At 45.8% G+C, this 13,802-nt stretch overlaps 3 protein-coding genes across 3 annotated transcripts; 2 read left to right on the forward strand and 1 right to left on the reverse strand.

Annotated features, from left to right (window-relative positions):
* Window positions 1–110: 110 nt before the first annotated feature.
* Window positions 111–5,097, reverse strand: LOC6592369 (mitochondrial folate transporter/carrier). Its single transcript, XM_026985600.1, has 5 exons — window positions 4,346–5,097; window positions 2,196–2,349; window positions 1,773–2,127; window positions 1,408–1,553; window positions 111–410 (listed from the first exon to the last, which is right to left on the reverse strand). Exons 1-5 carry the CDS (start codon window positions 4,497–4,499, stop codon window positions 245–247), a joined length of 975 nt encoding a protein of 324 aa, XP_026841401.1. The 5' UTR covers window positions 4,500–5,097; the 3' UTR covers window positions 111–244.
* Window positions 5,098–7,288: 2,191 nt separating this feature from the next.
* LOC6592368 (protein SMG8) lies at window positions 7,289–10,955 on the forward strand. Its single transcript, XM_002017937.2, has 5 exons — window positions 7,289–7,344; window positions 7,401–8,487; window positions 8,548–8,594; window positions 8,652–10,353; window positions 10,419–10,955. Exons 1-4 carry the CDS (start codon window positions 7,289–7,291, stop codon window positions 10,321–10,323), a joined length of 2,862 nt encoding a protein of 953 aa, XP_002017973.1. The 3' UTR covers window positions 10,324–10,353; window positions 10,419–10,955.
* A 790-nt stretch (window positions 10,956–11,745) lies between these two features.
* LOC6592367 (zinc carboxypeptidase) lies at window positions 11,746–13,323 on the forward strand. The gene is made up of 4 exons (XM_002017936.2): window positions 11,746–11,931; window positions 11,993–12,129; window positions 12,189–12,961; window positions 13,022–13,323. Exons 1-4 carry the CDS (start codon window positions 11,761–11,763, stop codon window positions 13,216–13,218), a joined length of 1,278 nt encoding a protein of 425 aa, XP_002017972.1. The 5' UTR covers window positions 11,746–11,760; the 3' UTR covers window positions 13,219–13,323.
* The last annotated feature ends 479 nt before the right edge of the window (window positions 13,324–13,802 follow it).

Here is a 13,802-nt window from a genome sequence, read left to right on the forward strand (position 1 = left end):
CTTACGGTTTGACAGACGTAGCCAAATCTGCCAAGTGGCTAAACACCGTAGGAACAACAGATGTACGAATAGACTAAAGAATCGTTCAACACCATCAGAAATAGGAACAGTTTCCAGTGCTCAACACTTGTGCAGCTGCCCTGCGACTACTGGTATAATGTAATGCGATATAGAGGTACACTTCTTAATTATAAACTAGAGGAATCCTGAATCGTAAGTTTTTGCGAGTTTGGTTTTAGTCGATTTAATTGTCCTTCTTTATAGCTTGTGTCTGACCCTCGGCACTTTTTCGTTTGGCCAGCATGTAATGCGATACGTTTTCGTACACGAGGAACGTGATCATGCACGCGGGTATCACACGCGTCAGGTTAGGCTGCAGGCCCTTGTAGAAGCCGTTGAGGCCTTCGAATCTGCAATGAAACGAAACATGGATAGGGGGTTAGTGACTGTGATGAGGTGGCTACAATTACTTACAGTACAACGCGTTGGCTGTTTCAGTTTAGCAAAGAGATTCTGCACAAGTTACGAGAATTGGAAATAGAAAGAGAGGAGCACGGACTACTTACAACATAGCGTACGGCTGAAGCTGAAGCCCATAGCCCTTGGCCAAATTAAAAGACTCTGGTTGGACCCGAGACGTTCTTCAGTTTGTTGTTTTTTTTAGTGTCCTTTTGGATTGCCATCATGGCATTTTAATATAGGTAAGTAACTAGTTTTGTATTTTCTTCTCTTGGTTGTATGGTTTGATTGGGATTGTTCTGCTTCAGCAGCTTAGTTGGTGGTTCACAATGCGTTTTATGCTTATTTACATAAGTGTCAAGGTTCATTTCATCCTTAAGATTATAAACCATTTGCGAAACTATGAAGAATCTTTTTGCCAAAACGAAATTTTGTCTCAACTAAACTAGAAACTGGTTTCAGCTGCGTTTACAATTCCAATCCATTACAAAATAAATAATTTAACTAAACTATGAACTAAATGTGTGTGTGTGGCTGTGTGTTGCTTCGGTGAAGTGTGCAAGAAATGCATCTTTGAATTTACATACCATCACAACAATAACTTTCAACGTGAAGATGCGCAGAACGTAAAACAAACTAGTTATGGATTTAACTTAGGGCTAGTATTTAGGTGGTTCTTAATCGAATTATAACAATAATACAAAACATGTCATTTTTGTTGCTGTTTGCTGCACATTGGAGGAAACTAGAAAGATTCGTGTATTCTAGGTGCTTAAATTCTGTTCCAGATTCTAGATCATAATTCCTAGATTCTAGATCCTAGGTTCTGGTTAATACTCTATCTAGCTGGTCAGCTTCTCCCAGATCAGCATGACCATGCAGATGTTGGGCGTGACGTGGACCAGGTACGGCACAAGTCCCTTATAGAAACCGCGCATGCGTTCGTACCTCCAAGTCTGTTTAATGCAGTCCCAGGTGCCGCTGTAGCGGTGGTGGTGATCCTGCAGGCGGGCACGCACCACCTGGTACGGGTATGTGGCTGCAGCCGCAATCAGCTTGGAGACGGCCGCAAAGGCCAAGTACTCGGTGGTGGCCTGTGGATGGAAAGCGATCAACGGTTAGAAATGCGAGCGAAAAGAAATTTTCTTGAACAGCTGCCAAATCGCTCAGACGTCACCAAAGAGCAGCCGCAGCCGGATATATACAGATATGGATGTGCCTATACTATATCTGCATGTATATATTATATCGGATGGCAACGGCACGAGCAACCTGGTCATGTGATGCTGTTCTCCACTGATTTGTATACACACCAGTTTCGTATCGATGGGCAGCTTGCGGTATTCGTTGTAGGCATTCTTCATCTCCTCGTAGGTCATGAACTGAATGGCTCCGTGTGAGACGCCCAGCATGCCGGGAACGAACCCTCTGTACAATCCCCGGACACCCTCCTCCTTGTAGATCTGGCTCAGAGCATGTACCATTCCCCGGTACTCGGCACTGGCCGAGGAGTCACACTGCAGACACAGGCGCGTCTTTACCACCCAAATGGGATTGGTTAGGAGCAGGGTGAGGGCTCCAGACTCGGCGGCAGCCAGCATGTGCATGGCGGGACCCAGTGGCATTGTTGTATTACCGCCCTGGATGAATGTTTTGATGGTGTTGTAGCTGCAAGTGACAAGGGAAGTTTTAATCGATGGTTTCTTCGAGACAAATGCAAGTTCAGATCCACTTACAACATGAAGTACAGTCCCCAGGAGGAGCCCGATCCCCATACATTGGGGGTGACACCCTTGTAGAGCCCTCGAAAGCCCTCTTGGCGGAATATGGTGGTAAAGGCGCTGCCCAATCCACGATACTGGGGCACCGTCGCTGTCCGTCCATCGTTAACTAAAAGTAGACAATCGAAACGGAAAAACCGTTGTGATAAATACGTCTAGACAGGGCAGTAAAAATCGTGTCATCATATAGTTGGATAATTGGGCAGGAGGGCACGGTAAGGCTAGGATACGTCATCCCGTTGCTTGTTCTTTACCGTAGGCAACTGTACGGCCATCGGCTCGGTACAGCACGGCCCGGAATGGACGGCAAATCAGTTGTTGACTCCAACAGGCCCTGGCCAAAGTTGTTTTCGCCCAACAGATAGCGTTAATTGCCAGCGGATGCGATAAGCAGGGAGAGTCGAAATGAGCTCTACATTTTTACGCGTCCATTAGCATCTATTTATATGAAAATATGTATGCACGAGCACGGTAGTAGCGGGAGCTGGCCTGACAACAGCGCCACAAGCCAGAAAGGGGGCTCGTCTTTTGCCAGAACTTTCAGTATTCTCAATTTTTGTATTTTTTAGCTATTTTTAGTTGCCCCATGAGTGACCTTGAGCGATGGCACTAACTGGCTGCTGCTCGGCAGTCCGGATGATGATCTATAAAATTATCTTCTGACACAATCGAGTTTTAGGGCAAAGTAATGAGTTTTTGATGGTGCACTCGATAGCACCCGATAAGGTCACAAGTGGCGGGGCTGATTCAGCGAACTTCCCGCTTGGCAACAGGCTGGAACTCGTTTTGCGGCTGCTTGTGCCACATAAACCGGACAGGACAGTGCCCAAAGCTGTCGTCTGTCAGCTGCCGAAAGTTGCCGTTAACAAAGCGAATGTACAGTCAGCAGCAAGCAGCACCAGGCAGCAGCGTGGTCACGTGAGCAAAAGAGCAAAAGCAAACAAGTTTCGAGCGTCTGAGCCAAATGCGTCATCGCATCGCAGAAAAGTAGAAGGCCTTGCGCAAGTCAAGTCAATAGAAAACAGCTGTTGAAGCTGGAGAAGATTCGACGAGTTTCCGAGCTGGAATTACTCCGAGACACAAAGTTAATGGAAATAGAAGAACAGAAAGCAGAAAGCTGAGGGCTGCTATCTACCAGTGTGCTCGTATGTCTGGGTCTTTGAGCTGCTTTATCAGTTTACGAAATTTCGCATGGTGTGATTTTATTCGCATAAACAACCTAATTTGCTGGGACTCCCATTGTGGTTGTTGTTTACTCAACATTTTTTTTGCTGAATTTACATATTGACTCTTACGCTGGTCGCCTTTTAGCGCTGATCTCAAGCAGCAACAAAACAATAATATTTAATAAACCCGCTCCGGTTGTTGTTGTTTTGAACCCGACTATACGGAAATATTGCTCGTGTACACATATTTTGCGCATGAAGCGCCAACGAGGCCAACTACATTTATATGTACATGTATGTTGGGAAATGATTCATTGAATGTTTTTCCACAAGCCAAGCAAAGGAGGCGAAAAAAACGACTATCAGCTGATTTAGAATGACAATCAGCTGTTCGTTTCCTCTGAAATTGTATCTGCTAATTGCAGGCCATAGCACCCACTGAGGTTAACTGTTGGGTTAATATCGATCTTTGACAGGCAACGAAAAACAGTTTGAGGGCGTGTTTTTATTTGCTTCTCGAGAATTCTAGATTAGAGTAAATTTAGCCAACAGTGGAGTGGAATGGGGCATAATCAGTCATACGGAATTGTCAACAAATCAATAAATTTCGACCAGTTATCGGACGCGTCAGCAAAGAAAAAGAACCATTAAATAAATGAGAATCATCCAAACCGAGAATCAGCGTCTCAGTTTACTGACGAAGCCTTTCTGCAGCCTCAGGCAGCAACCGTTTCAAATTTTCCATGGAAATTTTCCAAATGCACTGCGCAACCACATTCGAGAGACGGGGCGGGACGGGGCGCCGAGGCACAACAGTGCAATCTCCAGCCAAGCTGGCGACGCTCTGGAGGCGTCTGCACGTGCTGTGGGGTTCAGTATCAGCAGCTGGCAGCCCCAAGTACAGTGGAAACTACTTAAAATGAATGAAATGTAACTCACCAGCAAATCGAATCTTGATGAGGTCCAGTGGATGGAGTATAATTGTAGACGCTACACCTCCGGACACTCCGGCCACCAGATGCTCGTACTTGAAGTGGGCCAAAACATTGAATTTCTTAGGACTGCCTGTGGCAGCTGGTCCGCTGGGATTCATTTTGGGATCGATCTCTCTTGTATCTTTGTATTACTGCTATAATCTTAAGTTTTCCTTTTCGCAGAGTTCACTGTGCGCGTGAATTGTGCTATAACTATGTACTACTATTTACACTCTTTGGCTTGAGAAATGCTGCGGACACATGGGCGCAAATCAAAGAAATTCGCTCGCCAATTCGATCTTGTTGCTAGGCGCACACTCTCGGCGGTTCTGGTTGCTGCTGCTGTTGCTGTTGTTGCTGTTGTTGGCGGCCTCACTGCTGCTGATGCTACAGTTGAAACACTCCTGCCTTAGCTTTATTGTTGCCCAGCACATATTTTCCCTTAATTTGTTTCCCAGTGTACAAGACTTTTCTTCAGTCCGAAACTCTTGCTGTGGCTGCGCTCCAAAATGGCTGATGAAATATCTTCAATTGCAGTCAATCTTTGTCCGATTCCCAATTATTTTCGCTTAGCCATTCGCTTCTTATGTAATGCCAAATGCATATCTGTTCCACAGTTTGTGCTGTTATTTCGTACTCTGCCAATCCCAGGTAATGTATTATCTCACTGCTAACTGTTAGGCGCGTGCGGGAGCGTTAAATAACTATTAAAAATTTGTTCGCGAGTCGGGCAAAGATGTGAGAATTAGAGGTGTCAAACCATCGATTGCATTATCGATAGTATCGATGGTTTGCTGCCATTCGCTACTATCGATGGTTTTGCTACTATTCATGATACCATCGAGCTTGTAGCTGTCGTTTGCCCATCTATACTTTGAATTTGGCTATTGTATATATATATGGTAGCTGAAATCGTTAACAATGGACAAGTTCCCGCAACATCGACTGAATCAGAGCGCATGTTTTCCAAAGCTGGGCAGATCATTTCGGAGCGCAGGTCCGCTCTCAAACAAACTTTTGTTTTTAAATAACAACTGGTGGATTACCAATGAACCTGATTTTAGCAAATAAGCGGTTTATAATAAGCGAATTATCTCTATAGACTAAGATTAATGTTTGAAACATTTGTTGCTTACTTTTTAATTTGAACTTACAAATATGAACTTATCTTGAAAAGTAAACGTCATGAATTTATATTTTCAGACTGATTTATGAAACATTTCTTAGTTTTTGAGTTTTGAAAAGGAATAATATGAATAAAACGTTTCATTTTAAACAATTTTTATTTAATTTCGCTTGAAAAATAGCCGTTAAAAGACTTTTTCAATATTAATATATGAGCCCGATACTATCGAGTGTGAACTGGTGATGTAAAAAAACATCAATGCATCGAACATCGATGTTTTTCTGCCGATGTTTACTGATGTTTTCCGATGTTTTTGCTGCTACCGATGTTTGTTTAAATATGAAACTGCGAACGCCGTTAACATCATTCGAAGGCAGCCCGTTGTGTGTTTGGGAAGATTACTGTTCAGTCACAGACATATACCTTATTAATATTACAGAATTGACAGTACAATCTCATACAAAAATACTGATAAATACAATTGTCCATGCCACTTCATGTCAATGAATATGACGACAAGAAAATTACATTAGCAACTAAGAATAGACAATTGCACTTTTAAACTCGAACCCACCAAAAAGGGTGAAGCAATAAACTATTTACTCTATTGCTGCCAAGTACCTAAGTAAATGCACTGAAATGTAACCCCCGCACAGAGTAAGTGTACCCTATCTAAAAATACTCTCACATGGAGCCTGTGCGTTCCTTCCCATACAATAAGTGTACCACTGCTAGTTATATAAGGAGATCCATTTGTTCAATAAAACTCAGTATCAGAAACAGTACCACAACTGCCTGTCACTAATTTTCCCATCGCAATCATCAGGTCCTGATTTCGCGGTCATACATCGATGCATCGAAGAATAAATCCGATGTATCAATTCAACATCGATGTTTGATTTTGACAACATCGATGGACATCGACATCGATGTTTTCATTCAAATTTACATCACTAGTTTAAACTAGATCGTTATCGGATTTATCTATAAAATATACCATCTGACCCTCAGAAATATACCGTCTCATTTAAAAAATCTACCGTAAATATACTGACGAATTCAAGTTCTATTATTCATATTCCCCGTTTTCTTTGTTCCGTCGAATATTGCCAGCTATATAGAGCATTTAGCCATGCTCACATAATTTAATACGATTCATGAATAATTTTTCTACTTAACTGGCTTATTCTAAATACTGGCTTTTATTGCATTTTGCGTAAAAAACGTTTTAGCGAAAAAGGCCAAACAAAAATAGCTTTTAGCGAAAATAGTCAAGCAAAAATAACGAAAGAGGATAGTCATTCATATTGCTAAATTTTTATATTCCGTTGAATAATGTCGGCTAACTAAAGCCTAAAGTTGATGAATAAATTTTCTTCAAGATTGGCTAGTTTTTGATCCTTCATTTCATTGTAGTTTGACTAAAACAAGGTTTAAACAAAATAGTTCAACAAAAAAACAGTCGCAATGCTGTCATGTCAATGTTGCAACCGGTGTATGGCCATTTGTATACCCTATAAATATCACTCTTAGCACATTAATGCTTAAAAAATTCGTGCATAAAATTAGTCACGCACCTAGTTCCGATTTAGAAATTTTTCCATAAGTATACGAACGAAATAAGACATATAAGTCACTGTGGCTATAAGCTGATATGAAGGATAATTCAAAATGCCCACTATCTGCCGCCAACTTTCGATACTATCGCAGAGTCTGCTACTATCGTTGTTTCCAACAGCAAACAGCTGATTTCCAAACACAATTTAAAAATTTTGTTTTCAAATGGGATTGAAAGATTACTACACCTGGACATTTCCAAACATACCTGAGCATGTGGCGTAAGAGTACTGTATCTTCCAGTTTCTACTGTACACAATTGCTTATCTTCAATTAGCCAAGAATTGGACCAGCTGGGCCGGTCCCTCGTGGTCGTTGGAGTTATTGGCCGATCACGATGTGTGCTGGCCAACAAAATGCGGGCCTTTGGGATGGAACCACCTGTAGACCATGAGCCGACTGACGGACAGTTGCAGTGCTATTATAAACCAGGCTCCTCTACTTTGCTGCTGCACTTCGAAACGACCTTCGACGATGCGATTTTGGGTCAGCAGATAGATGAAACCATGGAACAGGACGGGGCCCCGTTCGACTTCGATGGCTTCTACGAACGGATGAAGTGCCGGTTCGTGCGAATGATGCTACTGGCCCTCCACGTCTGCCACATTTTAGTCTACGTGGAGACAGGCCAAACCTTTGATCTCTCTTTGGTGACCATTTTTCAGCTCATGAAGTTCGCCAGAGAACAGCATCTGATGCAGTTTCTGCCCAGTCTCTTGAAGGAGACCCCTGCTGGGAGACTGCTTGGCGAGAAGTGCCGCCTGTGTACCCCCAGGATTCTGTTTCTCTTCGAGAACTTTACCCACGAGGAGGGCAAGACCCGGGAATGTGTGTCTGCCTGCGAATTCCAAACGGAGGACAGCATCTATGAGCTCCTGCGCCACCACCAGATAATTACCAACAGCAGTTCAAGCTCTCTGCTGGCTCTGCCCAACAATAAGCAGTTTGTCTTCTACAATGCCCACGATCAGCTCCATGCAGACAGACTTCTGCAATCCATAGAATTCCTAAACTTGGACATGCGCAAGCTAGATGTCAAAGAAGAGGAGGATGATCTGGAAGTCCTTGAACTGGCCCCCTTCGACGGGTTCGTCAAGTCTTTTGGCGAGTCCTTCGAAAGCACAAATTACGAGGAGCAGCAGTACAAGACAGAGCACACCGCCTGGCACTTTCTGCAGAGGCACGTCCAAGACGCATTGCTAGGCTGCTTCGACGAGGGCTCCTTCAAGCAGGTACCACAAAGGGGACAGCTTCAGTTGCTCAATGCCCAGGAGTGGCACGATTGCATTGCGGAATTGCACAAGCTGCTGGTGAGCAGTGCAGGAACACAGGAATCACTTAACGAGATCCGAAATGAGGATTATGTGAGTTGGTGGCTGGAAGACGGCGTAAAGCGTGTAATCATTCATTCTGGTTCTTTGCAGCAGGTCTTTTTGCAGTCCTTCGATGAGAGCCTAAACTATGAAAAAAAGTGAGTCAGGAATCTTTTAAACTCGGGATTTTCTCTGTTTACTTGATTGCTTTTCAGATTCTGGGCACATCTGTGCGAGATTGGCCTCAAGATGGGCATAGAGGCTTACAAGAAGGCTGCCCCAGCCATCTACGGCAGCTCAATGCACCAGCAATTGCTGGCCGAAGCCACCCTTGCCTTTGAGGAGGAGGGACGCGGACCACCGGCTGAGGCGTCCATAGCCAAGATGACGGCCACCTGTCTCAGGCACTGGCAGGATGGTAGGCAGCAGTGTGAGCAGCTCAGCCTGCGATCCCAGCCCTGTACCCAGCCCAAGGAAATGCCGCATGACAAGCACAACAGTGGAGTGATCCACGTTTCCAGCTGCAATTGTGGCCGGACTCAGGGAAGGAGAGAGGACCCCTTCAGCCTGCGTCAGGCCAACTATGAGTTCTACGAGCACATGGTCAAAATGTGCAATCTTTGTGTGAAGGTCAAGCAGTTCAAGTTTCCCATCTTCGAGCCGACCAACAATGAATATCGGGCAGCGGCATTTGAGGTTGCATTTCCCCTGCTGCACGCCGGGAAGAATCGTCTGGCCCAGGACGCAGAACTAGACCCGGACGAGGAGGATGAGGAACTGCCAACGGGAGAGCGGGAGGAGCAGCACATCACTCAGAGCAATGGCTGTTCCCAGCCCTTGTCCCCCACATTTGGATCGGATCTGAACATGTCCATCGCCGGCTTCGGAGTCTCGCTGAACGAATCAGAACCGTGCTTCGATCAGAGTTCTAGCTCTGAAGCGGAATCCACCTGTAGCGGCACATCCAGCGAGGAGTCAAATAACGAGCTGGTGCTGCAGCTAAAAGAACCCGCCAAAAAGCATGAGGAATCCTGTGATCCCGATTCGATCGCCCCTCTGCCCAGCATGTGCTTGACATCTACCACAGAATATCTCCCTGGCCTGGTGCATACCTTGAGTAAAGTTGGACTCCTGCCTCTGTTCCCCAGCTGGTCACTGGCCTGTGTCGGCCCCAGTTCCATATACAGCCACAACACGGGCCTACAGGAGCATTTCCAAAGCGGCTTCCTCTCCGGCGCCAACTTCCTCCTGCCCTGGGACGTCCAGCTTAGGCTTGTACACGCCTCCAAGCACTATCACAATTCCCACCAGCCGCATATGAGTAAAAAACAGCAACGATATCGCAAGCACGGCGATCGGATGGTGCTGAAAATCTTCGTGGGTTTCGAGTACGAGTGCTCTCGCGGACATCGCTTTATGATGTGCCGTCCGGACCGTGTGCTCCGTGGCGGAGCAGACATCGAGCGGGACACCTGCAGCAAGATGGTGCACACAAACATGCCATTGTACTATCCTTGTCCCTGCCGATCCCAAAATAATTATTTGGCCCAGCTAATGCGTATCCATGTGGTCACTCCCAAGGCTCCCGTCAACATCATCGTCGACCCCAAAGTCTGCATGGGAAAGGACAAGTACACATTCACCTTAGGCAGCATGGTCCCACCCCGATTATCGCAGAGCGCCTATTGGATCCTCCGACTGCCCTATGTCTACCAAGGCGACGATGCCCTGATTGCTCCGCCGGAAAAACTGGAGCCAGATGACATAATGGCTGGGGGCTATCTCCTGGCGGGTATGTTTGGGATTGCAGAAACGGATCCAACACTGGACTTGAATGATCAGGGCCATCTGGACACCAATGAGCTAGGAACGTTTACCAGAATTTGAGAATGCCAAGAGGATAATTTCATTGATCAAGTAAAGTCTGAGCAAACTATTCTCCTTTTGGCAACATTACAAAGCTTTTCACATATTCTTTTTAGTAACGATTAACGATCTTCAGGCTGTGCTCTAGGGCTGGAATTATGCAGAGCGGAAATGGCGATGCTTGCTTGAGGAGTCCATCGGCTCTGATTCTGCTAGGTGCCGGAACGGCTGGTGGCACTGGTGATGGAGCAGCAAGTCATTGATATTTTCAAGAAAACAACCTTTGCGAAACTGAAATAGATATTGAAATAGCCATTACTTGCGTTTGGTTAACTTATGAATTTATTCAATTCTAGAAAGTGATCTGAGATATAAATATGTATAGATATTATAAAATATAATGAAGCTGACTACCTTTGGGAATAAATAACCAATAAAGTAATTATTTGGTAAAAAAAACCCAGGGGTCGGCACGTTAATCTGGGAACTAGAAGCCTGGGCTAGGTTTCTGCGGTGCTGAGAAACGGGGCGGCACAAATTCAAATAGTGCAGCCACCGTTTTTATCACAAAGGCAGTAAAAAAGTTTAAAAATACAGTCTGATCAGCCGCTTCTGTCTCGGTTTTATCTTTGGCTTCTGTACGCCTCGCGGGCATATTGTAAAAATTTGTTAATCACTTTGACGCCTTACGCCTTTGACCACTGTTACTGAAAACTGATCTATAAACAAATCAGCTTGACAGCAAAAAAGCGGAACTGAAAGAAAGAAGTCTATACGAGTTCAATGCAAACGGACAGTGGCAATGCAATTGCCAAGATGTTTGCCATCTCTATGGACTGTCCATCATAATGTGCATCACCACTAAGTTGGCGCGGTGAAAAGACAATTTCAAATGAAGGAAATCGGCCAATGCAAGCAACTACTATATTGCTGGTGATAGGATGCACTAATTTCATAAACAGTTGCAATTTTTGATTAAATAAATTCTCTCATTTCCTCGGTGCCAATGCCGAGTGCATTCTCTGAGGAGTACTCTTTCACGCGCAGACGATCAGCAAAACCTGTGAGTATCCAATTAAATTGACATATTTTGCGACGAGTGGCACTTCCTGATAACGAGAGTGTCTGTCTTCCCGTTTGGTGCATTTTATTATTTAACTAGACTTGACTCTGGGGGTAGAAGGAGACGTCATCGGAGCGGAGAACGCAGTTTGCTAAGTATCCGGGAGTAGCAAAGTTCAGTCTTTACTTTGTGGTAGGTTGGACAGGGTAAGGTACCAGATAAGCACGGGCGAGACACACGCCAGATGACTGATCAATTATTTCCACTATTCCCACATTCAATACACCTATCAGTCTTAGATAACGCCATCTGGAGTGGCCACTCCTGAGACAAATAAAAGCCTTGTCCGGATCTACTGGCGATACAGTGAACGATCGACCGTTCCAGACACCAACATGAGACTGCTCCTCCTCCTACTCGCCATCCTGCCGCTGGCCATGGCCGCGCCCAAGTCGTCGGCAACGGACCGTTTGGCCATTCGCTACGATTACTTCAAGGTCTACAGTTTGTTCATCGAGAACGAACAGCAATTGGAGGAATTGAAGGAGATCTACAAAGACATTTCCGTAAGAACATCGTGTGTGTGCTACAGGAGAACAGTTCAGTGAAATCCGAATATCATTCCAGGTGCACTTCCTCAACGAGCTGGCTGGTCCTGGTCATAGTTATAACATCATTGTGGGTCCCCTGCTCCAAAAGTACGTTGAGGGTAAACTGAATGAATTGAAGATTATCTTTAAAGTGATTGTCGATGATCTGCAAAAGTAAGTGTAATTGAACTCCAATCGGATCATATCTAAAGTACCTACCTTCTGTTCTTCAGATTGCTGGATAAGTCTGCTGTGGATAAGGACTCTCAGATGGAGTGGGAGTCGTATCACACCCTGGACACGATCTACGACTGGGTGGACAAGGAGTGCGCCGCCCACGACTACCTGGAGTGCAAGGTGATCGGCCAGTCATACGAGGGCCGCGACATCAAGAGCATCAGGCTGTCGAAGCGCGAGGGCAACAAGGCCATCTTCCTGGAGGGCAACATCCATGCCATGGAGTGGATCTCCTCGGCCACCGTCACCTTCCTCCTCAACGAGCTGATCAACTCCGAAGACCCTGAGATGCAGCGCCTGAGCGAGGAGTACGACTGGATTGTAGTGCCCATGGTCAACCCCGACGGTTTCGTTTACACCCACGAAGTGGAGCGCCTGTGGCGCAAGAACCGACGTCCCAATGGCGCCACAAACTCCTCCGGCCTCTGCTACGGCATCGACATGAACCGCAACTTCGACTACCACTGGGGCGGTGCCGGCTGGAATATCGACGAGCCCTGCGACCACTGGTTCGGCGGCCACGAGCCCAACACCGAGATCGAGATCCTCAGCCTGCAGTCCTTCGTCAGCTCCTTCGAGGACGGCTACATCCGTTCCTACATGGCCTTCCACGCCTACGGCCAGTACGTGCTCCTGCCCTACGGCCACAGCAACACCGAGTTCCCCCCCAACTACGAACAGATGAAGCGCATCGCCGCCGCCTTCTCCGATGCTGCGTCTGAGCCCTACGGCTCAGCCTTCACCTACGGCGCCAGCGGTCTGCTGAACTGTGAGTATTACGATTTGCTTTCCCTTCGATTTCCCAACTGACCGCAACACTCACCTTCAGATGTCGTCTCTGGCGCTGCCAAGGATTGGGCCTACGGCGTGAAGAACATCCCCTTCACCTGCACCGTAGAGCTGCGCGACAAGGGCACCTACGGCTTCTTCCTGCCCTCCAACCAGATCACCGAGGTCGGTGTCGAGGTTGCGGCTGGCCTGAAGGGTCTGGTCAACAAGGCCGCCGAGGAGGGTATCTTCGACTAAACATTAGTCCGGGCGATGGAAAACCTCTGGGAACATACGGATTTATAGGCTGCTGTAGAAAATAATAAATATATAAATTTATATTTATTCCGATGAACATTCAAACGATGCTTGAAATGCTTACATTGTGAAGAGTAACGGGTTTCAAAAGCTCCATAAACGAAAACAAAGAAAAACGCGAAAGAGCTTTCGGCGCCACAATGATGAAGATATCATGTAGATATTATCCTTTACTATACATTTTTGAGAGGGGATGATTAGCTAATTAATAACTATCTCAGGATAAACATTCATGCAAGAATTTACAGCCACTTGCAGTTGCAGCTGTGCATAAATCCGTTGATTCCCCCCATGAAACTTTCTCTGTATAAAACATTTATGCCACCCATTGCCGTCTTCTGCAGGAGGTCCTCAGCCTAAAATTACTGCATCTAACTGGACCATAACCATAAATGTATGCAAATTACGGCACGTTGCTGCAGTATCAATAAATATTTATCTGCCGCACTCTGCGGCTGTTGCTCCTTTAAGTCAGGCGGAGTCCAACAATTTGCACTGCGGCTGCCCACTGACACGTAGATATG

The sequence above is a fragment of the Drosophila persimilis genome, unplaced genomic scaffold (genome assembly GCF_003286085.1).
Source record: "Drosophila persimilis strain 14011-0111.01,24,50 unplaced genomic scaffold, DperRS2 tig00000002-arrow-pilon, whole genome shotgun sequence".
Classification (NCBI taxonomy): Eukaryota; Metazoa; Arthropoda; class Insecta; order Diptera; family Drosophilidae; genus Drosophila; species Drosophila persimilis.